Source organism: Orbicella franksi, chromosome 12 (assembly GCF_964199315.1).
Source record: "Orbicella franksi chromosome 12, jaOrbFran1.1, whole genome shotgun sequence".
Classification (NCBI taxonomy): Eukaryota; Metazoa; Cnidaria; class Anthozoa; order Scleractinia; family Merulinidae; genus Orbicella; species Orbicella franksi.
Window position 1 is genome coordinate 3,347,569 of NC_138156.1, and position 25,360 is coordinate 3,372,928.

The 25,360-nt window shown below is 39.3% G+C and overlaps 3 protein-coding genes across 3 annotated transcripts; all 3 read left to right on the forward strand.

Annotated features, from left to right (window-relative positions):
* Positions 1 to 211: 211 nt before the first annotated feature.
* Positions 212 to 11,150, forward strand: LOC145462854 (serine/threonine-protein kinase ICK-like). Its single transcript, XM_081446484.1, has 12 exons — positions 212 to 790; positions 918 to 972; positions 2,210 to 2,331; positions 3,190 to 3,269; positions 4,632 to 4,764; positions 5,568 to 5,739; positions 5,996 to 6,055; positions 6,788 to 7,252; positions 8,598 to 8,638; positions 9,201 to 9,442; positions 9,771 to 9,873; positions 10,400 to 11,150. Exons 1-12 carry the CDS (start codon positions 690 to 692, stop codon positions 10,416 to 10,418), a joined length of 1,593 nt encoding a protein of 530 aa, XP_081302610.1. The 5' UTR covers positions 212 to 689; the 3' UTR covers positions 10,419 to 11,150.
* A 2,206-nt stretch (positions 11,151 to 13,356) lies between these two features.
* LOC145462855 (uncharacterized) lies at positions 13,357 to 15,898 on the forward strand. The gene has a single exon (XM_081446485.1). It carries the CDS (start codon positions 14,647 to 14,649, stop codon positions 15,577 to 15,579), a length of 933 nt encoding a protein of 310 aa, XP_081302611.1. The 5' UTR covers positions 13,357 to 14,646; the 3' UTR covers positions 15,580 to 15,898.
* A 7,309-nt stretch (positions 15,899 to 23,207) lies between these two features.
* On the forward strand, positions 23,208 to 25,062 carry LOC145464319 (neuropeptide Y receptor type 1-like). The gene has a single exon (XM_081448165.1). The coding sequence runs from the start codon at positions 24,005 to 24,007 to the stop codon at positions 24,974 to 24,976; it is 972 nt and encodes a 323-aa protein (XP_081304291.1). The 5' UTR covers positions 23,208 to 24,004; the 3' UTR covers positions 24,977 to 25,062.
* Positions 25,063 to 25,360: the final 298 nt, after the last annotated feature.

Genomic DNA, 25,360 nt, shown 5'->3' on the forward strand with positions numbered 1-25,360 from the left:
GTCTTTGATCGATAAATTATAACTATAAGAATGGCATTAGTTAGAGCAGCCAAAATTCTGAGGTAGCTTTTATTTTTTAAGCTTCAACTGAACAGATTTCCCGACTGTGACGTAAAAGTTTAGAGAAGAATGATCGAGCGTCGGTTTCTGTTATAACCCGTTGCCTGGTAACAAATCGACTGCTTTGCTTCATGGGAAGCGGCATTTTGCATTGGGGAAAAAGAAATTTGTAAAGGTCGTGTAGTGACAATTTTTATTGAACATCGCCAGCTTGAATATTACAGTAATTCATTTCTCGCCAACGTGTACTTCACGTAGAAGGATCAAAGAATTTTCTTGAAGTATATAATGGGAACTGAACCTTCGTGAACTGGCTTTCTTAACGCGGTGTTGGACCTGTTTACATGTAACGGGTCGACATGAAACAGGCATGGAAGAAAAGCGGAATGGGACCTGTGTTGTTTACTTAGATTTCTAGAAGAAGGAACCTTGATTGGGGATTTTTCTCTTGGATCCTAACCTCAGCAACTGGTTAAGGATTTTCGTTCTCTTGGATGGTGAATTTGTTACTTCTTGTATGAGGAAGAAGAGGAGAAAACATTTGAATACGCATCTTTGTTATTGAAAGCCACTTTCGGCGCGATATTGTTCATATTTGTGTTTTGCGATAAGATTTATATTTTGTCAAAATGAAACGTTACCAGAATGTGAAGCAACTTGGAGATGGAACTTACGGATCAGTTGCGTTAGCAAGAAATATTGAAACTGGAGAGACAGTCGCCATTAAAAAGTGAGCTGATGTGTAATTTATTTTACAGGGGTTTTTTCTGTATTTACAAGGTTACCTATTCGCATATTCTAATATTCACCGTATTAATTGGTTTCCTTGAATACCTGTTATCAATTTCCTTTTGCAGAATGAAAAGAAAGTATTATTCGTGGGAAGAATGTATAAATCTCCGTGAAGTAAAGGTGAGATAGCGGTGCACGATAACAGTTTGGGGGCCAATTTCTAACGAGTGTTGAGCGGTGTTGAAAAATGTATCTCTTTGTGCTTTTCAAAAGGAAATTCACTTCATGAATTTTTTCCTGGTAAGAAATTCCATGCCTTCAGGCAGGCATACGTAGAATGTCTAAGAAGCATGCATGTACCAGGTATAAACTGATGTCTTTTCAGCTTTTCACAGAGCTAATATCATTTGTGATAATCTCTTAATTGTTCTTAGATAATTATTGATGATCATTAACGGCATGTGCAGCCCACAAAAACACTATTTCACTGTGGATTGCTGTTCTGTTCCTTCAGCTAAATAGATGTCATGTTGTGGATGATAAAGACAATTTTGGGCATACACCCTGTTTATGCCCTTTTTTTTTTCAACGACGAAATTCACTGAAAGTAATTATTGTTGTTATGCCTGGAAGAGGGGCTAACAACAAATTTTGGTTGAGAGGTCTGCGGGCGATATGACCAGCTCTGACCTTGAAATCAGATAGCTATTGTGTGATCTGGTGCCGCCATCATGTTGTTGCTTTAAGGATGTTTCCACTATTTTTTTGTGCAAGAGATTGCTACGCATGCATTTTACCCTCGACATCATGCATCAAGCACCCATGAAAACTTAAAATGAACTTGAAGTATGATGCTGTTAGTGGCCAATGCCACACCTTGGCATGGTTTCATGATCTTGGATGTGAGGTTACCTCAATGTTTTTGATACGTCACTTCCTCATATTTTTCTTTGTTTTAAAGGAGAAGCATGTATGTATAAGACATTTGAAACTTTTCCTCTGTGCACCCTCAAATGCTGCTATTTTGAGCTCTTCTCTTAGCTTAACTGATTGGAAGTTTCAAATGACTCCTAAAGAATAAGCTTTATGCATTGAAAAGAATGGAAACATTTGGCATAATTATTAATGCAACAGACTTACTTACATTGTACAAATAAGGTTATGCCTAATTATATGTAATAAGTACAATGTGACCATAAAGAAATCAACCAACCAAAGGTACTACTAAGTTTTGAATGGAAAAATTACCAGAAAGCACTTGAGTAGCCAAATTTTGAGTGTTAAAAAAAAAAAAGGAAAACTGAAAGCTCAAATTCAGAACAAAGGTCCCATAAATTTTATACAAATGGGAAAGAGGTGGACTTGGAATTTAGTCAACCCAGTGTAACTTACTGTAGTTGTCTTTTTAAATCTTCAGTCTCTCAGGAAATTGAACCATGCCAATATAGTCAAGCTGAAGGAAGTAATCAGGGAAAATGACTACTTATATTTTGTGTTTGAGTACATGAAAGAGAACCTTTACCAAATGATGAAGAGCAGGTAATCAACGAAATTAATTATTTTGTTTGTTCCCATGAGTGACTCTCAGACAATGGTTTCTCAGTAGATCATACACCTGCCTAAAGGCTCATTTGTATACACTACACCAAGGAAATACAAGTGACTCGTGTGATACTCCATGATTTATCTTGAAAGCACTTGAAAGCATTTTACCATAACTACATCAATTAATATATAGAATGTCTGGATTTATGAAAACAGTGTTAAAGAAATCAAGCATTTTTTAGCTATTTATTTTTATTTTTTATTTTTTTATTTTTTTTGGCTTTCCCCTTGGCAGCAGCTCGTAAATTGTACCTAGCATGAAATGTGGAGAACTTCTTGCTGCGTGTTTCATTTATTATTTATCTATTTTTTTAAAAATTATTTATCTCTACCCTCCTCCCCCCCTCCTCTTCTAAATTGGTGTTAAGTTTAGCCCAGGCTACACTCGTCTGAATTTCAGTTTGCGTGGTGACTCCGAGGAGGAGGTTAAGCATCATTCCTAGCAGAATTTAGTGAAAGCTCATCTTTCTAGAATTGTACTCCAAACTTGGTTAAGTACTTAGTTTTTTTCATATACTAAAAATTGTAAATTATTGATAAAACAATTTTACTTATTAAGATTTGAAACCCTAAAAGCTTAAAAATGGATATTAGTTAAGGCATTTACAAAACACCCAAACCTTTTGACATTTACAGTATTCACTTTTGAAAATTATAGAAAAAAATTGGGAACATGACATTAAATGTTTAGTAAGTCTTTTAGAGCTTTTTAGCCCTCATATAACTGTAATAATTATTATTTAATGAAAGATAATTCTAAATTACTACAAATTTTAATTGTTTATTTTTCAGGGACAAATTGATTCCAGAGTCCATGATTAGGAATATAATTTACCAAGTTCTCCAAGGGCTTGCTTTTATTCACAAACATGGTAAGTCTATGGCTCTATATGTACATGGAAATGCCATACAAATGCTCTCATGCACTAGGTTATTGGTAGATCAGATAAAATATTCACATTCATCCAACCTAACTCATGAGCCCATCGTTTCAAATTAAATGTCTTATTAAGCACCAGGGCCATACAGGTAGAACATCTACTCAAGGTCTTTAAAACAACAGTACGGACTGCATGCACAGCGAGGTCCATACAAAAAAGACCAAAGGCCCATATTCTTCCAGTATGGTCCCAAGCAAGCTTGGTTATAAGAGATTTATGACACAACTGAAAGTGTTTAGGAAAACTTAAAGAGTGCAAAATAATATATTCTGATTGGTAGCTGACTAGGTGTAAACTTACTAGTATGCCTTATGTGAAAAAAAACAGAAGGGCAACAGAATTGGAAGAAAAAGAAAAGGAATAATTTATATGACAGCAAGTTCTTACAAAACCATAAGCCATTAAACTACCAGAAAATCTTCAAGTGATTGGAGGGATCATTCAGGACTGTGCCCAGTCCAATACTTAGAGAATATATTATTGGAACGACAATGGGACAATCCGTTTGTTTTAGTTTATGTGTAATATAAATTATAATATGTATTATACAATATTGACCATGCATTAGGTCCAGATATGGAAAACTAACAAGCTGGGTTCTTTCTTCATTTTGTCTGGTAGAGCAAGATGAAGTTGAGGTCCACTCAACTGTGCTGCATGTACACCATACATATATAGTATAGCTCAATATTTAGGCAAGATAGTGTGCAAGTGGTCAGCAAGGCATTTAAAAGTGGCCAACAGACACAGTAACGTGTGGCACCAAATTTTTGCGGGTTCTAATTTTTGTGATTTTTTCCACAGTTATAGGCAAAAAAAAGTTCCTGTTAAAAAAAAACTTCCTGCAAACATTTCCTCTGCAAAAAGTTACTCCACTAGTGAAATTATACATATTTATAAACATCACATGAAGAATCTTGTTGCTGCCATTTTATGTAAAACATGTCTTTCATTCAGAAGCAAAACAATGAAATGTCATTGCTGATAGGATGACACTGATGGTGGATTACTGTGCTGGTTTAACATTTCTACATATTGTTTTACTAATTTCAATTAAACATGACTTCCTGAAAATCGCAAAACTTAGTACCCAGCAAGAAAAACCAGTCTTTTTCAATCACAAGAATTAGTTCCCACAAACAAAAACAATCTCCCACAAAAATTAGTGCCACACGGGAGCATGATAAGTTGTCCATTAGACCAGCTGCAAAACAGTAAAATTTCAAATCATGGTGATCAAAATGAACACAAATACAAAATTAAATCTTTTTTAATTAACATTGTCTTGAACAGGTTTCTTTCATCGAGACATGAAACCAGAAAACTTGCTGTGTACAGGACCAGAGCTGGTTAAAATTGCTGATTTTGGTCTTGCCAGAGAAACCAGATCACGTCCTCCATATACAGATTATGTCTCTACCAGATGGTATGATTATGATGAAAAACTATATTGTATGAGTTTTAAAACTCATGACAAAATAATCAAAGCAAAGTTTATAGACATTTCCTCTTCAATCCCAAATGCATCATCCATTTAAACTGCTTTTCTGTGATCTGAGACGTGCACAGGCTAGGCAGTAAATGTGACAAGTGCAGCTCAGATCATAAACAAAGCACTTATATCCCGGGACTCATGTGTGCTATATGCATGCATGTGTAGACTGTATTATTTTAAATATATTTTTCCTGAGCATGAACTGGTTCTGCAGTCAAACAGTCAGCAGGGTTGCCATGTGTATTCAACTAGTGAGCACTACAGTATATTCAAGTACAATGGAAGCCCTGCCATACAGTCACCCCGTTAATAATACGACCACCTAGTTGTTATGGTCACTTTTTTCTGACCCAAACAAAAGCTTAGTAAGACATTTTCTTATTTTAAGAACCCCTTTAAAACAGCCACCCTGTTAATACAGCCAGATTTTTGAAGCCTGTTGGTGACTAGATTAATGGGGTTCCACTGTACATGTATGCATGTGTATGAAGTGCCTTGCTGTTGTGGTTAACTTGGTTGATAATTGTGAGTCAATTGTGTCTGATCAGCACTTTACATACACAGCTATTTATTTATGTGATTTACTTGTGTGCATTTATTTTAAAAGTATAATTTCCTGATTGTAAATCACAGCATGGCAACCAAGTGTCTGCCATTATCAAACTCTGCACACTGTTACAAGTCATGTACAATTTGTACGTTATGTTGTTTATACATTCTGTATGATTTTGCAGGTACCGTGCACCTGAGGTGTTGTTACGTTCTACAAACTACAGTTCACCAATTGACGTCTGGGCTGTGGGGTGTATTATGGCAGAACTTTACACACTCAGGCCACTTTTTCCAGGCAGTAGTGAAGTTGATGAAATTTTTAAAATATGTGCAGTGCTTGGCACCCCATCAAAGGTTTGTTAAGTTGTGTATTTAAATTTGCCCATGAGCATGTTTTCTGGCTCATGGTACTTTTAACTGCTCCTTATAATTAGGCTATCTTCACGTTGTCGAATTTTGTTTAGGTTTCATGTGGAACCACAGACATCATTTAGTCTTTGGTCCATTTACCTTGGTCCAGTTGTCTAACTTAAGAGAAGTTAAATAATTTCTAATTATGATTACGAGTGTCTCAGTGATTTAATTATTTGTGATTATTGTTCATTATCAGGAAGACTGGCCAGAAGGCCACCAGTTGGCAGCTAACATGAAGTTCAAGTTTATGCAAGTGGTATGACCTGGATACGTAACTCTTGCTACAGATAGCTGATAAGTTGGAAGTGTTAAAAGTATTTCATATCTGATAGAAACTTTACTTACATGTAGGTGTCCAGATTCCCACTTGAACCTAAAACATGCCATTCAGGGACATTGGATTAATAACAGCTACTGTATAGTTGATTATATGAAATATATATTGAGGACCTGTAAAATAAAAATACAGGTGAACCCTGCTTTCTCTGGGGAAATGAAAAAGGTTTAGATGTCGGGGGTTGAGATAGCTGATAAATGTGACTGAAAATTTATATCTAAAGGAAAATGATTTGAGTCTCAGATACCAGGGAGTTGAAGACCTAGAGGGGGGAACTCCCACACCTTTTAGGGGTTAAAAATGCGTGTTTGGCACCTCTTATGGTGTTCAACCTTAAAAGGTCCTCAGTGGGAGCTTTAGTAGCTGTTAACCTTTTGGGTTATTGAGCAGAAAGAAGTCATATTTGTCAGTTTATGTGTTGTTTTAGAATTGGTACCTCTGGGGTGAAAAAAATTCCAGTCACACTCACAAAACAGGATCTTGGTACCTCATACAGATTCTTTTCAAAATCTTTGATGAGCACTCCCGTCCTTTTCATATGGGATTCCCCCCACCCCGGTTCAAGATAATCAAGTTTGAGCAAGCAAGGTTCTACTGTAAGTGTCTTAGACTCAGCTTGGAAAATCTCTCATAATGTTACATTGTTCTCAGATTGCAACACCTTTGAAAGAGTTGATTCCAAATGCCGGCCCTGAAGCCATTCAGTTGATGAGAGACATGCTACTGTGGGATCCAAAAAAGCGACCAACATGCGCACAAGCACTGAAATATCCTTACTTCCAAGTTGGGCAAAACCTGCCTAAACCTGCCCCACAAATAAAACCTTTACAGCAAAGACAGCCTCCCCAACCACCACCACAACAATACCAACAGCCAGTTCAAGAGAGGAAAGATTCTGTCAATTCGGGCTTTGGTAGTGGAAATGAAAACAGGAGGTTTGGTGGAGAGGCAGGTACTGTCAGAAAAGTTCCTGTGGCAAAGGCTGGCAATGCCCTTAGTTATGGGAGTGCCCGGAAAAGATGGGGTGAAGGCAGTGGAGTTAAAGACAGCACTGATGAATTTGAATCCCTGCTTAGTGAGATTGATACAAGTAATACATCAGCATTCACTAAGAAGGTTGGTGCGATTGATATTTTTTCAACCATTAATAATATTCATCAAGTTTAAACAAAGGAAACAACAACCATGATGGTGTTTGGATATCTGATCGTAATTAGCATAGAAGTTACAATTATTATTCTCCATTTTCTCTTTAAGTTTTTAAGTTGTAGATTCAGTTGAGAAGGTATACATGTGTATCAAACATTCAAGACAGTGTTTGACCATATTTCCAAATTCTCTCAAAAATGCTCCACTTTGCATCGTAGTTTCAACCTCTTCTGTGTTTGGAAAGTTGCTCAAACACAGTCATTGTTATTTGATATATAATACAACAGGGTGAAAAGGTAACAGGGGCAGATCCAGGGGTGCACCACTAAGGAATGGGGTAACACTAATAAACCACATAGTTTTTTTGCAGAATACCAGTTATATTAGAAAGCCGCACCCTCCCCCTAGATCTGCCCCTGGGTAATGTTTGAACCTCACTCATACCTTCATTTACAGCTGTAAGCAGACTGAAAGAATGCATGTCAAATCAGTGAAAAGTACTAAGCTCTTGCCTCTTTTCTGTATTTCAACTGACAAACTGTTCTTTACATTGTTGGAAATGTTTGTGTCGCACAGTTTATGAATGTGTGGATCATTTGCGAAAAAGCCGAATGTCTTATGAAAGATACTTTTGATCTTGCAATCACAACATACATGTGCAATGCAATGTTAAAAACAGAGACCACAACTTGTCTGGTAGTGTTAATTTGCCTCAATGGAGGTGGGAATAGTTTCTACATGTATATTTTCAAAGGCTCAAGTAATCCAGTAATCCATCCCGCAGGATCCCAGATGGTTTCATGTTTGTGGAAGTTTTGAATTACAGTAATGATTCAATTTAGGGTCCTCCTTCCAGTAAGTGCCCCCTTTCAAATAAGCACCCCCTTCGAATGTGTTTTTATTAATAAGCACCCCCATTCCAATAAGCGCCCCCGTTCTAGTAAGTGCCACTCTTCTAATATTTTAATATTAGAGAGACGTCAGGGGACATATCAACAGGGGTTCATACTGTATTACAGTTTTGAACATTCAGCTGTTTCCCAAAAAAGAAATAAGCTCCCTGTCCTGAATAAGCACCCTGTCTCAAATAAGTGCCCTCCCTTGAGGTAGCAAAAGTAAAGACAAGCCTGGGCGCTAAATCGATTCAATCATTATGGTATCGATGGTTTGAGAAATCATTAGTGAAAAGATGGTGTTTGAGTAGAGTAATCAAAACAAAACGACTTTTGGCTGTAGTTATCAGGATATTCAAGGGTTTGAGAAATCAAGATTCAAACTATACTGTCTAACTAATCTAATGTTACTTTTGAAGCCTCCTGTTCAGAGGACAGACCCAATTGATTCCTTCTCAAGGTTAGTTAAGTTTGATCATTGATATTAATAATTTCAAAGATTTGTACCAAGCCAATGGATTGAAGGATCCAGAAAGCTTACTGTAGTTGTGGTGCTGAGCTCCAATAGCATTGAGCATCTGGTAGTATTGCTATTCTCCTGGGATGGACAGCTTGATTGTTGCAGATGCCTCCACCCCACCCCACCCCAGTATTTTGTTAAGTATTTTCTAAGAGTTTGTGGGTACCAATTTGCTGAACTGGGTGAAAAGAGGCACTGTGAGAATAAAGCATCTTGTCCAAGGCCACAATACAAAAGTTCTGGTCAAGGCTTGACCACAAGTCACCACCCTGAGTTTTATTTATCTTGTCAGCTAATGGCTCATGCATGAAGCACTCAGGCCATAAATATATGGGGAAAACCAGGGAATGGTATCTGGGTACAACACCTACCAAGAAAACAAGGTCTACAAGGAGACGATTTCAAGCCAAGTGAGCGGGTGGACTGTAGAATTGACTAAACACGGGCTGAGCTCTAACAAAGATATGTCCTAAACTAATTTACATGCCCCTTGATTTCACAGTGTGCGACGCGATTCAGGTGTTAACAGAAAGACACCACCGAGTGCCAAACAGCATTACATGAAACAAGCTCGATACTTCCCTGGTTCAACAATGAACGCGCAACCTCAGGTGACTCACAACCCAGCGCCCTCAATGTACACTAGAAAAGTCTCCTATGGAAAGACAGGGAATGCTGTGGGAGGCAGCACGTACGTGCCATCTTTTGGCGGTGGGACACAAAACAGAGCTGGTGGTGTTGGAGGTATGTAACAGGCCCATTCAGCACAATTCAGTGATCTTCAATTAGTGTGCATCTTGTTATTTAACATTAAGTAGCATAATGGTCATCTACTGTAATTCAGTTAGTCACTGAATCTTCGTTTTTGGCAAAGCAAACTGCTTGCCTCAGGTCCTTTAACACAAAATAACATTTAACTGCAAGAAATATTTTCCCATATCTTCTGGGACTTGCGCAAGTAGTGTCACGTGATGCCTGTGATTGGATCCCTGGGTTGACGCTACCAGCTGATTGGCTATTATCCATTCCACATTGCATTCTTTTGACCATTCTCTTGTATTTATAACTGTAGGTATTGGCTGGAAACCACCAATACTTACCAAGCAAGGTAGTGGTACAAATATTTACCAGCCTCCTGGGGCACGCTTGGGTGTTGGAACTGACTGGAGTTCAAAGTGAGTTTAGAGATAAGTTTTCTATTCCATTATTTTGCGACATCTTTTTTTAAATGTTATTTTCATTTGAAGTGGGTAAATTTTAAATGAGGAGTTTAGTCTCACCTTCTTATCCCTAACACAATCCGTTTAAAACTTACTTGAAGTAGATTTACAAAAGTTTGGAAACCATTCAAGGTGACTGCTGGGCTGGTGTCATCTTTCGAAGTGTTTTGTGAGCGACTGTTATGGAGTAATCTCTGCTCCAACTATTATTTATAAGACACATAAACTGACATGTGGTATACACAAAGTTATAGTAATAGAGAAAACACTACAAAATCAATCTCCCAGGATGGAGTTTTGCAGAAGACCAGATACGCCGGAACTCTGGTACTGTAGTATAAAAAGGCTTGGCCTTGATAAGCACCCGTCCCTCAAAAGTTATCTCCTATTACATGTATGTTCGGAAGGAACAGTTAAACTTACAGCTTCTATTTATATTGTACATCATTGTAACTCACATCTTATCTTATACCAATTTCAGATATAAAGGACGGTCTTGAGAGAGTGATCAATCGTTTATTCATTAGGTATTGTGTTAGAATATCTATAATCTACACTTTTAGTTCAATGTACATATAATTATAAATATCGTTATAAACTCAGTGGAGACCATCAGTCATTCTAAATTGATATACTCCTCATTTAATATGTTTCAATTGTAAGAAACAATTTAATTTCTTATTTTTAGGTGTCAAAAATCTTGACTCAGCTTTGATGTAAATGTAAACGATTTCTTAAACCAAAACAGTAGTGGGCAAAAGCTCTTAAGTATTGTTGGTAATTGTAGGTAGTCAATCAAATGTATTATAGTCCGGGTGTTTTTAATTGCATCAAGCAATTGTTCAGGAATATTTGGAATCGTTAGCTGAGGGAACGGGATATTTATTTGTTCGATCAGGGGATGAACGTATTCTAGCAGTTGAATAGAGTTGCGTAGCAACAAGTATGAGTGTCTGTAAGTAAAGAAGTAATAACAAACTCCCTTTGTTGTAAATTCCTAAATCTTCTGAGAGATTTAATCTTGAATTCATGTCAACAAGGCAGCTCTGTGTTTTTTTTTTTAGTTTAATTGTTTCCTACAGGGTTATCCTGTACTACGAACATTACTGGCCTACTCAAAGTTTTTGTGATACGTTTTTTAAAGACCTGCATGCTCAAAGCAACATAGCAATGCTTTCCGTTTGTTAATTTATTTATTTAATTTATTGTCTAAATAAAATATTGAAATGTCAGTTCTTGTTCTTGTTCTTGTTCTTCTTTTGTGAGGCGCGGTGGCCTCATGGTTAGTGCGCTCGTCTCCGGCCCTTGTGTTGTGTTCTTGTGCAAGACACTTTACTCTCACAGTGCCTCTCTCCACCGAGGTGTATAAATGGGTACCGGCGAACTTAATACTGGGGGTAACCCTGCGATGTACTAGCATCCCATCCAGGGGGGAGTAGAAATACTCCTAGTCATTTCATGCTACAGAAACTGGGATAAGCTCCGGCTTGGCTCGCATGCAGAGTTAACCTTACCTTACCAATTCTTTGTTCTTACAGTGCGTTTTTCGCCACTTAAGAAACGAGAAGAACCTGGGCAAGTTTTCTCGTCTCGCAGTGGCTTGTGGAACTGTTACTGGGGATAAAAGAAAAGACGAGAAGGTGTATTGTCCCTAGTAACAATCCCACAGGAGACTGCTAAATGGCACTCGCCACAGATATCTTCTTGTCGATAAAGAATTGAATTGAAAATGGTATAATTGTACAATTGTTTAATTCCCAAGACCTATTTACAGGTTAGGTCACGTTCTCTGTTCCACATTTAATGGTATGTGCTTGTCATGCGTAAAGAATCTACTTATAGAGGCATGCGAATGGCAACCTTCCAAGCTGGCGGACACATCTTGGATTTGAACACCTGTAACTGGGAGGCTTTACACAGGCTAGAGCAGCCTACTTATTGGACACTTATTGGGCTCGTGTGCGAGCAGACAGCTTGACGAGTTCAAACTCCCATATAAAAATAACGGGGATGCTCGTAGTACGTTTTAGAGGGGTTAAAATCGCGGTTTTGGTACGTTAGGGTGTTCAGCCTCAAAAGGTCCACAGCGGCAGCTTTTGCAGTACCTTTTAGGGTATCGAGCCAAGAAAAATGACGGGAAATGTGTTGTTTTAGAATTGGTACCTCTTAGGGATGAAAATCATTTCAAGCCACGCCCACAAAACAGGACCTTGGTACTTCTTAGGGGTTCTTTTCAAATTTTCTTACGAGCACCCCCGTCCTTTTTACATGGAGTCCCCCCGGGAGTTCAAAGTGTGTCTATGTTGTAGGTTGCATGCCTGTTCTAGGCTGTCGGTCAGTACGAAGAGACGATCGAAAAAGCAAACGGGCGAAATGGAAGGGCCGCATTCCCAGTTCGCTTCCTGGTCCCGCTCATTCTTGAATTATCTCTCTCTCTACACATGAAGGGAATGGCGGGAAAGGGCGGGAACCTGAACAGTAATGCTTCTTATCCCAGACTCCTCCCAAGCTTACTGTAGCCGCACGTGCTAACATGGCCATTATGTGTTTGAAAGACTGGAAGGGAGTATAATTGATCCCAGACTCAAAGAAGCTAGTTTTCACATTAACAGAGTGTCAACTGAAACAACCCTTTTAAGACCAAAGTTGTTTCGGTACAATATTTTTTTTCCTGGTTTTGCAAGTTGTGGAAGCATTGTGATCAAATATGGTTACAGGGTTCACATGGAACCTTGAAAGTTAAATGCGTTGAAAGTGTTTGAAAATTGTACTTGTGCCTGGAATATCAGCAATGCTGACCTCATGGTTTCCTGGGATGTCTAGGTCACTTTAAAGCGAAAGTGAAAGAACGAACAAAGAACCGGCAAAAATAAACTCAACAGCATCCTTTAGTCACTTTCGTTTGCTTTCAACGGAAAAGCTCCAGTGCAACTCTTGAATGGGTTTATAATTACGCCGGATTTGCGGAGGTTGTCTTATCTTCTGTGTCTTCGGTACAGGAAAAGAAATGTCATTCTTGAATTGGTCAGCTTCCATTAGTACATGTATAGGTGATCGTTTGAATGCGAGTGCAATTAAGTCAACGGGTGATGTTTGGAGATTCTCTCAAAATTGCACGGACCTTTAGGCGAGTGCAATTTGGAAAAAAAATCAAATACCACAAGTCAGTGCATTGCTCGAGCTTTCATAAGATTACTTATTTATTATACCACTGAGAAAATTACGGAAAAGCACGCAATAAAATGGCCTGCTCTCAGCTAATCACAATGAAGTAAATTCTACAGTCACATATAAGAAACTGAAGCTTTTCTTCGCGATAGAATCGTGGAAAGTGGAGTACCCGGTGATCGAACGAGTATTCAAATCACACAAAAAAGTATTCTGTAATGTATCGATCTAATAGATACATCAACATCCCCCCCCCTCCCACCCCCCCGCACGGCACACTCCGGGCAGTTGACAAGTTCATATTACCCGGAGGCGGGAATTTGACGCCTGTGGTTGATATTGGGATGGGGTATTCGACACCATATGGGAGGGGTAAAGCAGGATTTGAAAAAGTTGCATCGTAATCATGATGAAGCTAGAGGGCATCAAGAGACAACAACGTTCTTTTCTAGGTTGCGGCTAGCAAAAAACGCCTTGGAAGACTTTGTGTTGGGTTTGAAGGTAAATGTAAACATCTTTGCTCGTGAAAATTTAATCAATTTTATATTGAAATGATATATGAACAGTTGGGATACAATGGAGGATCAAAGTTAGTGTTCCAAGGTGATTTTTTTTCCGTGCTTAAGAATTCTGAAAACCGATTCTTCACACGAATTTCCGAGAACAGTCAAACAAAAACCAGGTTTGCTGATCAAGCCCTTTCTTTCGCTCATTAACAGATTATGAAGCTTAGCTGGCATATCTAAAAAAAGCAACAATAAATAAAAAATTAAACCTACAATCTACCGCCGACATCAAGGACTGTGACAATGGAAAAAAAAATCAAGTGTACAAATATAATTTAGTTTAATTTGAAAGTGGGGGCAATTTCCATGTAAATTGGTGACAGATTTCTCCTGTCCCAACTTGGCCATTTTTTGCGACTCATCTGTGTTAATAAAAATATATCATCACATATTTATTGTCAATAAATGTATTATTGAAGGTTCCCGTTTGTTTTAAATGATAATCTTTTTCTGTCAACATGAACTTCTCCAGCTTTCAACTCGAATTAGAAATCAGAATTGCTTTCATAGTGGCTGTATGTTGAATTTACTTGGCGTTTCTACGCCGACGAAACGCCGGAACTGAATTAACACAGAACACCTGTCTTCGCTCTAACTGTTCTTCCTGGTATTCAAATGAAATATAAAGCAAATCGACTGATCGCAAAACCTATTTGTCAATTTCCTCTTATAACAATTCATAAATGCACTTTTTGTTTTTTTGTTTCAGACCATTGGACGATTCGGTCAATGCGTTTTCGGTGTACATCTCTAATTCAGTTCCCCCCAGTCGAATTAACAATTCTGTAATTAAAATTTGACAAACGGAGGGAGCAAAGGGCTTCGATTGCAACAGCTGCCGACTAGATGTTAATTCCACGCAGATTAACATTTCACGCAGCGGAGTATTACTTTTGACTGCGAGCGATATTTTTATCGAGACCAACCGTCCCAAAACTTTATGTAAGACAATATTTACACACACAAGCAAGCTACTTTTTAACAGTTGTCGGCGATGTCACACGTGTATTCGAGACAGCAAATTCGTTCCTCAAGATCCACGCAGAGTAAAGGAGAACTTTCTTATCAAAGACATTTTCCTCATTTCGACCTGAACAGCCGGGCAGTGAAATTGCCCCCAATTATAAAGAACGAGTTGCTAGTTGGTCGCGTTGGGCAAGGTAACTCACATTCAGCTACGAGGTCGAAAGAAACTTTAACTGTTTCATTTCCCAAAATCTCTGACGCTCTATCGCAAAACAGTCGGAATGGGAGTGCATCACCGCGACACAAGACGGAAAGCAAAAAAGCGCCGGTAAAACATGTCGAGAAAGCACCGATTAACTTTCCAAACTCCTACACAGTATTACCTCCGATAGGAAAAACAAACTCATGGAGGGCTCAGAACGGATATTCGTCCCCTCAATTACCTCCGAAAAATGGCGGAAAAGTCCCGATATCGGCCCAAGACCAGATGAAAAGTCGACGAAGGATGTCTCCTCAGAGGAAACGCTCAGATCATGCATTGCCGCCTCCTTCACCGACCACCATAAACATCCCAGATCCAGCGAGAAATAAAGAAAGCTTTTCAACAACCTCGTTCGTTGACATTTCAATTGTGGTCGAGAATCAGAATGAAACCGAAAAGCAGACTGTGTTCGTGTCCGACACCAGTACAGCAAGTTCAACATTAGCTGAAGATGCTATTGCTGATAACAAACAACCGAGCCTGTCCAACGAAGACATTCAAATGACAGAATGTGATACTGTACATCTGTTAGAGAAGCTTGAACTGACGAAAGAGGCTCAGGAGTTCTTGGAATGCGACCAAAGTAAGCGCAGGCCAGCGACTTGTATAGAAATTGACCCTTCGCTGAAAAAAGCTGTCGATATAATAAGGGATAATTTACTGCGTCAGACCATGGAGGAATTGTGCATGATGTGGTAAAAGAAATACCGTGATCGACCAAAATTAATTCTCAGTGATCGCACTGTAGTAGGGACGCTCACTTTGGCACTGAAAATGTATTCCTGTAACTGCGCCAAAATACGGCTTCCGTCTACAAAGGGTCGGCTTAAAATTTCACGTGCGTTTTTTAAAATGAGGAAAAACTTAATTTGAGCTCTGTTTGGGTTTAAAATGTTTACCAGAGAGCGCTCTCACCATGACCACCTGAAATGATTATCGACTGTAAATATAACATGTAAAATTGATAAGAAAAAAGTCGAAAATTGGAGCGATAACTGAAGCGCAAATAATAATAAAATACTTTTATAAATAGAATTACGCTTTTTGGTGTTGAAAGTCCATAAGATTGTTTTAGTGTCTGAGTATACTATATCAAAATCATTTCGTCTACAGATCGCTGTCGGCGGCGATCACTGCTTCGCTCAGTGTTTTTAAGATAATGGAGCTGATTAGATAAAGCGGAAACAGCAAACGTTGAGTGAATTTTGCTGATCATAATTTCAATTTTGATAAATTGACCAGTGACATCTTGAGGGATCTTACAATATCACATCATGAATTATTCACTGTTTAATAGGATTCAATTGGGTTTACTTCAGGATTACTGTGAAAAAAGTGAAAACTCTGTCTCATTAAAATTAAAATATGTTCTAGCAGTACAATTTTGTAATACAAAGAAAGAAAAACACAACACGAAAGGAAATATATATACATATGTAAAAATAAAATGAAAACACAAAACATGCGGAGTATTACCATAATTTTCTGTTCACGCGTCATTTCACTGCCACTACATGACGTACGCGTCTGAGCGGCATATCAGGCAACTATATCTCATAACATTTTCTCAAGTATTTGTTAAGATCTTCATCGATGCCAACTCTTAAGTTGCCATCCGTGCACATCGACGTTACGTAATCAGACGAACAGATCTACACGAGAGCTAATGCATCAGTCAAGTCAAGCAGTACCCATCCACATCCCCGGCGGGAATAGCCGAGAATTTGCTCTCGTCTTGATCCCGATTTGAGATTTTATTATTGCCCTGGGGCCGGGCATTTTCCTACCCCTGGGACATCCCCAGAACGTTTGGTACCCTTGTGATCTTGGCCTCGCATGTGGCGGAGAACGCAAACATGATGTTGGTCTCTTATCAATTTCATCTCCTGTGTATCACATATGGATCAAATGAAATAACTCCATTTCATTTACGATTCATGAAAATTTTAGCAGTGTCATGGCCAGGGGATGGGGCGTTTGCCTTCTTTTTTGTTCTCACCCTGGGGTAGTGGACCCACTTATTTGTCCCAACCCTGGGGAATTTACCATCCTTTTGAAAAAAAACAATGCCTGGGGTTGGATAGGGACGGGAGGGAATGGGGATTAATGGCCTGTTTTGACCACAAGCCGGTGTTGTTCTTGTTGGTCCCGAGTTCAACTCCTCTGTTACTCTTGTAAATAGCCAACTGGTCTGTCTTGTTTTTGCCTTGTTGTGTCCATTTCATTATGTGCTTCATCATTTGTTCCCACTGGCCTCGAAAAACCCATTGCGGCAGTGGTGATATTTACTTATTTATCATGTGTTCTTATTGTGTTATGTGACGTCACACTTTTCAGAGTGTTCTTGAGTGTTCAAGTCTGTTCCCTCGACTGAACTGTCGTCAAAAGTTTTAAGTAACGCCGTGTGTGACATTCTCCAATATGATACCAACAGTCAAGGCCTTCCAATACAAAGTAGTTAATTCTATTCCCTACACTAACAGCAAACTATGCAAAATTGGATTTAGAATTAATGATGCATGTACTTTTTGTAATGATGAACCTGAGACTTTATATCACCTTTTCTATGAATGCCCTCACTCCAAAACGTTCTGGACTGATTTCGAATCGTACTGGTACCATCTATTGGATCAGCCAATCCATCTTTCTGCACAAAACGTTTTATTTGGAGTTTTATCCAAACAATGCTCTATCAAATTTATTAAACTATTTCATAGTAATTGGAAAATTCTTCTTGTGGGACTGCAGCCAAACACTTCCTAAAATTCAAGGACTGCAATCGAAACTTAAGATTAAATATGAAACAGTATGAAACTGAAAAAACTATCAACAAGAAAAACTTCGAGGAAAAGGTTGTTGTTATTCATCGTGCTGGATGCAATAATAAAGTGTATTATCGTTTGTCTCACGATGTAGTCACTTGAGATGTAGATCGCGACGTTTCGACTGCTTACTGCTAGTCTTCTTCAGGCGATAAGGTCGACTGATTGCACGGTATCATTTATATCACAAAGGTCGGCTGTGATTGGTGTATTTCGATCCTCCTATTGTTCCATTGTTCCGGCGAGTAGCTGTTCCCTCAGTGGTCCGCTGTTGTACCGTTCTCCTGTTGTTGTGTTTCTTGATCGTGGGTATCCATGCTTCAGGAATTTCAATTCCACTATCCCTGTTGATGTTGTTAGGGATAGTGGAACAGGGATAGTGGAATTGAAATAGTGGGAATTGAGATAGTGGAATTGAAATTCCTGAAGCATGGATACCCACGATCAAGAAACAAAACAACAGGAGAACGGTACAACAGCGGACCACTGAGGGAACAGCTACTCGCCGGAACAATGGAACAATAGGAGGATCGAAATACACCAATCACAGCCGACCTTTGTGATATAAATGATACCATGCAATCAGTCGACCTTATCGCCTGAAGAAGACTAGCAGTAAGCAGTCGAAACGTCGCGATCTACATCTCAAGTGACTACATCGTGAGACAAACGATAATACACTTTATTAAGAAAAACTTCTTTGAAAAGAAATGGGTGCTCACTCCACTATAATTAATTATACCCATCTTATTTTATTGCTTTTCTATTTTAATCTGAACGTATCTTTTATTTTGTTGCTCATTGCTATAATATGAATGTAAGTAGCACCAGGAATCGTATTATTTTGTAAGTAGTGTAAGAATTGGTATCGTAAGTTAGTGAAGTAATCGTATTGTTTTGTAGAGTAAGTTATGCAAATTGTATTATTGTAAGTAGCACCTGTAATTGCATTGTATTGTAAGCAGTGTAAGTAGTGCGTAAGTAATTGAATTGTATAAAAGGTTTTTACGGTAATGTAATGGACTTTAGTAGTTGTAGTACTGATGTAAATTGTGTAAGTAGACGTACCAGTGTTGTAAGTAGTGTGAATCACAATTAAAGTTAATTGAAAAAAAAGAGATACCAGCAGAAAAAGAAATTATTCGAATGGCAATTAAAATAGGCTACTTTTAAACGAAGAAAAAAAAGCCATCGATTTCCGACTGACCCCGTAGTTTAAATAAGATAGGTTGCTAAGCAACATGATGTCATGATGTTTCTAAGTAACGGAAGCTAATTGACGTCACAATTGCTAGTATGCCCGGGAATACTACTTCTAGTTGTACAGTGCTCTGATTGGTTCATACGCATAGAAAAAAAGTTCGATGTTTGAATTATGATCAACGAGAAACAAATTCAATCTAATGAACTGATTGTAAAGTTCTTTGTGTTTGCATGGGGGTTTCTAATTGAAATTATGAGATACATAATAAAAATTGTGTTTTGTGCACGGTCAAGGCCAAAAAAGAAACAAAAACATATACGACAAAGAACGTCTTTTGGCTTCATAACCATTCCTCTCTATTAATTATGGCACGACTTAGGAGGGTACATAGGAAGTAGTAGCCCGCGTAACCGTGAAGTGTTTTCGTACGAAGATCGTTTCCCGCATTCTCGCCGCGCAACATTGAAGCGAGAGCAAAAAATCGACAAAACAAGGGGTGGTGGGGCGAGCGAGAGTTACGGGTAAGCACTCTCATCGCTCGCCCCACCAACCCCCGCTTCGTCGATATTTTCGCTCTCGCTTCAATTTGCGCGCGGTCAGTATGCGGAAAAACCTTTTCGTACGAGAACGCTTGCTACCCGGGGTATCGGGAGATAGAAATATCCAGCACCTTATTTACGGCGAAGTGAACATTAAGTTTTTAAGTGAGAGAATCTATATGTTAACAAGAAATCAAGCAATCATTCACTCTTTTTGGCTTCCAGCGCGTCACGTTTCTTTAGGTGCGCATCTGCTTTGCGGCTGCGGCTTTTCTGACAGATGCAAACTCACCAACTTTTCCGATGTCCTAAAGACTTGGCTAAACTTGGTCACATATGTATTGTATGTATTGTACCAATGTATGTATATAATTTTAAGTCGTTTTAAAAACATTATAAGAGAGAAATTGAACCTTGCTCTCTAAGAACTTTTTACGCGTTGGAAGTCTCTCTTTTTACACCTTCCTGTCTATCAGACACTCCTTTCTCATTTCTTCGCTTCAATATTCAGTGTATATAAGCTAATGTTGAGTGAATCAACAGAGAAAATATTTTCAATTTTTCTCCTTTGAGTTAAAGCTTAGTTGCTATATCAAACATCCCCGACCCTAACATATGTTCATCAGATAACTGTATTTCTTGAAAACAAGGTAGTGAATCAGGTCAGAAACATTTTCGCTTTTTCCAACTCATGTTTCATTGTTTAGCCACCATGTAAGACTGGTTTTTAGTGCAACTCGATTTGAAAAATATTTGCTATGAACACTAGTGGGTTGTAGAAGATGAATAACGCCCAAGCAAAGCTATTGTTCCATTCACTCAGTAAGCCTTTTATTTGGCAACGTTCTCTTTGCTAGTTGCTAAATCCATCGCAGTTTGCTCCGTTACTGTTTTTAGACTAGGTATTTTGTCTTTAAAAAGAATGCATTTTTGCAATTGCGCGATCGGCAAAACAGGGTGTCTGTCTGGACTTGTTTTCCACCGAAAGCATGAGGAGGGGAAGCAGTCATTGTAAGTGAAAACTCTTGTTGTTGCGTTGGATTTTTAGATGTCTTGTTTCAAATACAGTTGAACCTCGATTTAACGAACCTCTCCGCTATAACGAAGCGAACGATATTCTTCACTCCCAGTGGAAATTAAAAGTACATGGAAAAGAACGACGATATAACGGAACCACGTTATAGCGTACATATTTTATCAGTCCATTGGCCCTTGATTATATCGAGGTTCCACTGAAATATATTTGTACTGCAGGAAACCAGTTTAACAGGTCAGTTATAAACCTCTTCGTTCTGCTTAGCGCATGAAACGCAAAATACGGTTAACGGAAAGGTCGCGGTAAAGAAAAACGCTGCGCAAGGTATTTTTACGTCGTAGAATAGCTCGAAATTTGTAAAAGTCATTTGCTAAACTCGTTTACGATACCGTCTGTGAAAAGGTGCACGATCGTTTTTTTTCTCTATGCAGCGAATAGAAAACGATGAGAGAACCAAACAGAGCACAGCTTATAGTCGCTCAGTACTAAAAGCAGTACTGGACCTGTATTGATATGACTTTGGTAACTCATTTGTTTAACAAATAAAGAAGACTGAGCCGCGTATTACACTGTGAGAAAACACGAGGGAAATGTAGAAAACAATCGCCTGCGGCGAGTGTTTTCTACATTTCTCGAGTGTTCTCAAATGTCCGGAGGGTTTTATCACAGTGTAATACACGGCTTAGGCTTCTTCGTTTGCTTTATGATATAGATTTTACACGCGAAAAACAATAAAACACGTTTTTTCTATGTATTATACTCGGATGAAACATGGGTTTTTGACCAATCAGAGCGCGCGCATGGTCCTCACTCACTCACTCACTCACTCACTCACTCACTCAATCCTCTTCGTTCCCGATGGAACATAGGTCGTCCACTAGTGCCCACCACCTGACCCTATTTTGAGAAGTGCGCTTCACTTCCTGCCACGTGAGCTGTCTCTCCTCCAACTCTGCCATTCTTGTGCGCCTCCAGGTGTGCTAGGGTCTTCCTCTCTTGCGCTTCCCCTTTGGGTTCCCATTGTATTGCCCTCTTGGCTATGTATCCGTCTGGCCTCCTCAGCGTGTGGCCAATCCAACCCCAAGCTCTTTGTCTTATCTTAGCGCATGGTCCTGGCTAGTTATAAATAGTCTTATAGTAAAATATAACATCTGCACTTCACTCAAATGTGCGTAAGCGGTCCCTCGGGGCATTGTACTGCATTACAAAACACACCAAATTTTAAACACGAGACTGAAGTCTAAACTCTCGAATGTTTTGTCCAAACTATACGTATTCGTTACACCAGCTGCATGAGCAAATGATTTTTTTGTGAAATAAATATGCCAAAATCTCCTAGGCTCCTACTGTTACACTCCATCAAGCAACAGAAGGCACCACTCTGGTAGACGGCAAAACATTTCAAGCATCAGGTGTCGCGTGAAGCCAGCTCTATTGCAACGTAGGTATAAGTTCGCCTGTAGTTATCATGATGAGGGGGAATTGAGCTGTACCGCGGCCTGAGGAAACCCTTTTCGACACTTGGCCGATGACATGAATTCAGATTTGCCGGGTATGAAAACTTTTCACTCCAAAATTCATCCACTCTGGATAGCAACGTAGTCACAGGACTGAATTTACTTTGTAGAAATGGTTCAGGACAAGTGTCACACTTTGCAGCAGCAGTCCTACACGGTCCTATCGCCTCGATCTTAGTATGATCGAACAGTAGGATCTCTGTTGTATACTACTGATCTTGTACACTATGCATCGATTACATGACCTTGAAAAGCTTTGAAAGGCCCGGCCAGTTCTAGTTAGTTTAAACCTGCTGGCTTTTTATCACGAAAGCCGTTCTCTAATTGGCCATGCTACTCACTATCTATTCGAATCTATTCTGTCGTAGATAGTGCGTATGGCCTAGCAGTGCTAACCTGAAAATGGCGGCTGCTTCTCTGTGTTTCCGAAGTGTCTTTGTAGAGGATTTACAAAATTTACTAGCTAAATTTTGATCAACTAGTATATTTATACCAAAACAATTGGCTCTCGATTTCTATCGCGTGATAGTTGACTAGGGCTGCGCCCTCATCAACTACCACTCTCGAGCCCATAATCTAATTGTTATTTTAAAAGACAAACGTCAGCACTGCCTCGACATCACCAAACCAAGGGTGGAAATCAAAACAACTTAAGTTACAGTGGAACCTCGATTTAACGAAGTCGCTGGGGACCGGCCAAATTTGTTCGTTAAATCGAGGGTTCGTTATATCGAAAACCTCGATATAACGAATTTGAGGGAAAACGACCAAAATGTTCGTTATATCGAGGTCATAGTTAGTGATTGATTTGTAACACAGGTGACTTCTGTTACGCAATTCAATGCAATTTTCGTCACCCAGAAGTGCCGCGTTTTGAGATGCAATTCATTAAGCAGGGTGGCTTTCAGTATCAATTATTTTCACTCTTGAGCAGATGCGCAGCTTTTGTTTACAAAAGAGCGACACTTTCAGAGTAGCGATTTTAAAATGTTACATCATAGAGGTTATACAGAAAATTCTGTGTAAACAAGGAAACATTGTAATTCGTTACATCGAGGTAGATTTTACGTTTGGGCTTCCGGATTATGTTCGTTATATTGAAGAATTCGTTATATCGAGGTTCTATTCCATACATTTTACTGTAACTTTGGCCGGGACATAGAATATCGTTCGTTAAATCGAGGTTTCACTGTATTACAGCAGTCCCTTATTACCCTTAGTTGGTAGAGCACTCTCGATCTTAGGGAAAATAACAAGGAAAATAGAGACTACTTATAGTATTATAGGGAAATTACCGCCTAAGATTAAAACTATACTTATGGAAAAGGATTTGTTCTTGCCAAAATAAATCCAGGACTCAGGGGCGTAGCTAAAACGGGGGGGGGGGGGGTTCCTGGGGTGCCCGTGACTCCCCCTTTTGTAAACCTTTTTTAAACAAACAACTTATAACAGGTGGCGAAAACGACATGACAATCTGGTGAGTACCCTCACTTTGACACGGTGTGACCCCCCCCCCCCCCATGAAAAATCCTGGCTACGCCCCTGCAGGTTCAAAGTAAACGGTAACCATCGAATGCATCAAAAAAAAACATTGTTCATTTATGCGATACCTTTACTCAATCTATTCTGTTATCTGGACTTAACTATTCATTATCCCGAATGCTTGAATCTTTTGAAACCGGTTAATCATTAATTATTCTTTACCCCTGCCCAGGGACGGATTTCGTCTTGTTTATGCTGACTTCAAACTAAAGCTTATCCAAACTCTTGTTCACAGTCGCTCTCCTTTCTTTTTAACCTCCCCCTTCGTTCCCAACTTTTTTCTGCGCTTATCCTTCTTATCTCCAGAAAAGCTTGTGGAGGAGACGGCATCACAGCTTTGCATTTCCTTTTGCTATCTTAGGGGTTGATCTGGCGGACAACAACAGCCTTGAAAAGGAATCAACACAGAAACAAGTCTTTAAGCGGTGTGCACTCGTTCGTTTGCCTTCATCGCGCCAAAGAAGATGGCATGGCATATCTACATCATCGGATTTTTCTACACCATTTTCACTCTAGTCAGCTTGGTTGGCAATGGAGGTTTTCTTGCGCTGTTCGTACTCCTTCGGAAAGTTCGCCAAGCGGTTGGTATGTTCATACTCAGTCTTGCTGTGGCGGATTTGATATTCCCGCTGATCGTTATGCCCATCCACTTCGACTACTTGATCTCAGGAACTTGGCAAAGAGGGACGTCGCTCTGCCAGTTAAGAATATTTGCTTACTTGGTGGCGGCGTCTGCGTCCGTTCTGAGTTACTGTGGCGTGACGGTAGAGCGTTACATCCGAATCATTTTCCCACTGCGTTACAGAGCCGTTGAAAACGCCAAGTGCGTTTTTGCAGCAGTTGCACTGTTGTGGTTGTATGCTCTAAGCTCATCGTCGTTCATCTTTACTGACTTTTTAGATGAGTCTCATCATGATACTCCGCCAAGAGGAGTTTGTAGCCATGCTTTGCCGAGGAGACTTTTTCTTACACTTTTTTTGCTGACATATTGCGTGCCTTTGGCCGTGATACTTTTTATCTACTTCCATATCCTCCAAATCTCTCGAAAGCAACGCAGAAAGATTGTCCCGGTCAATGGAAACCATCATACTCCAAACAAAAAAGCTAGGCAGTCTGTAATGGTTTTATTGCTGTTATTCCACTTTCTAGTCTGCTGGCTTCCTATCTCAGTCTACACTCTCGTATTAAAAACGAATCTGGCTTCTGAGCTCTCTTGGCCCAACTGGACTTGGTATCAATTTTTATCTCTCTTGACCTTCTTGAACTCTGTCTTAAACCCCTTCATATACGGGTACAGCAATAGCCACTTTAAAGCTGTCTTGAGAAATTATATTTCAAGAAGACGCTCCAGAGTGTGTTCTATCGCAACCCAGCCTTCTGCTTTTGTTCTTAGATCTCAGATAACGTCAAAACAAGCTTTAGAAACACATAGCTGAACCAAAGGGGACCCGAACACTTTATCAGCAATAGAAATAAATGTACTGTTATTTACCTGTATTCCTGTGTCTTTTTGAATCGTTTAGACGGGATTTGAATGAAGCGAAGGCAGTTTGCATTTCCGAATATTTAGTATCTCTCATCTGCCCAGCGACCCTGGCGAATGTTTAAATTTTGTGTTTGAATTTTTTACATTGCTCGAATTTACATCTTGTGCAGTTTCACAAATGAAAAAGGTGAATTAACCATTCTGACTACAAAACCCGGCCTTTCAGTGAGTTACACAACACGGAAAGTTTGTTTTCTGACAACCAATTGTGGCTACAACGAATTTGCCGAGCTAAAAATCGGAAAATTTATTTTCTGGCCACAGATCTAAGGGT

Excerpts from the sequence above, each read along its gene's own strand:
- LOC145462854 (XM_081446484.1), top strand. The coding sequence starts at position 690 with ATGAAACGTTACCAGAATGTGAAGCAACTTGGAGATGGAACTTACGGA. Across the intron at positions 973-2,209 it reads TAAATCTCCGTGAAGTAAAG|TCTCTCAGGAAATTGAACCA; the intron begins GTGAGATAGCGG and ends TTAAATCTTCAG. Across the intron at positions 7,253-8,597 it reads CATCAGCATTCACTAAGAAG|CCTCCTGTTCAGAGGACAGA; the intron begins GTTGGTGCGATT and ends TTACTTTTGAAG.
- LOC145462855 (XM_081446485.1), top strand. The coding sequence starts at position 14,647 with ATGTCACACGTGTATTCGAGACAGCAAATTCGTTCCTCAAGATCCACG.
- LOC145464319 (XM_081448165.1), top strand. The coding sequence starts at position 24,005 with ATGGCATGGCATATCTACATCATCGGATTTTTCTACACCATTTTCACT.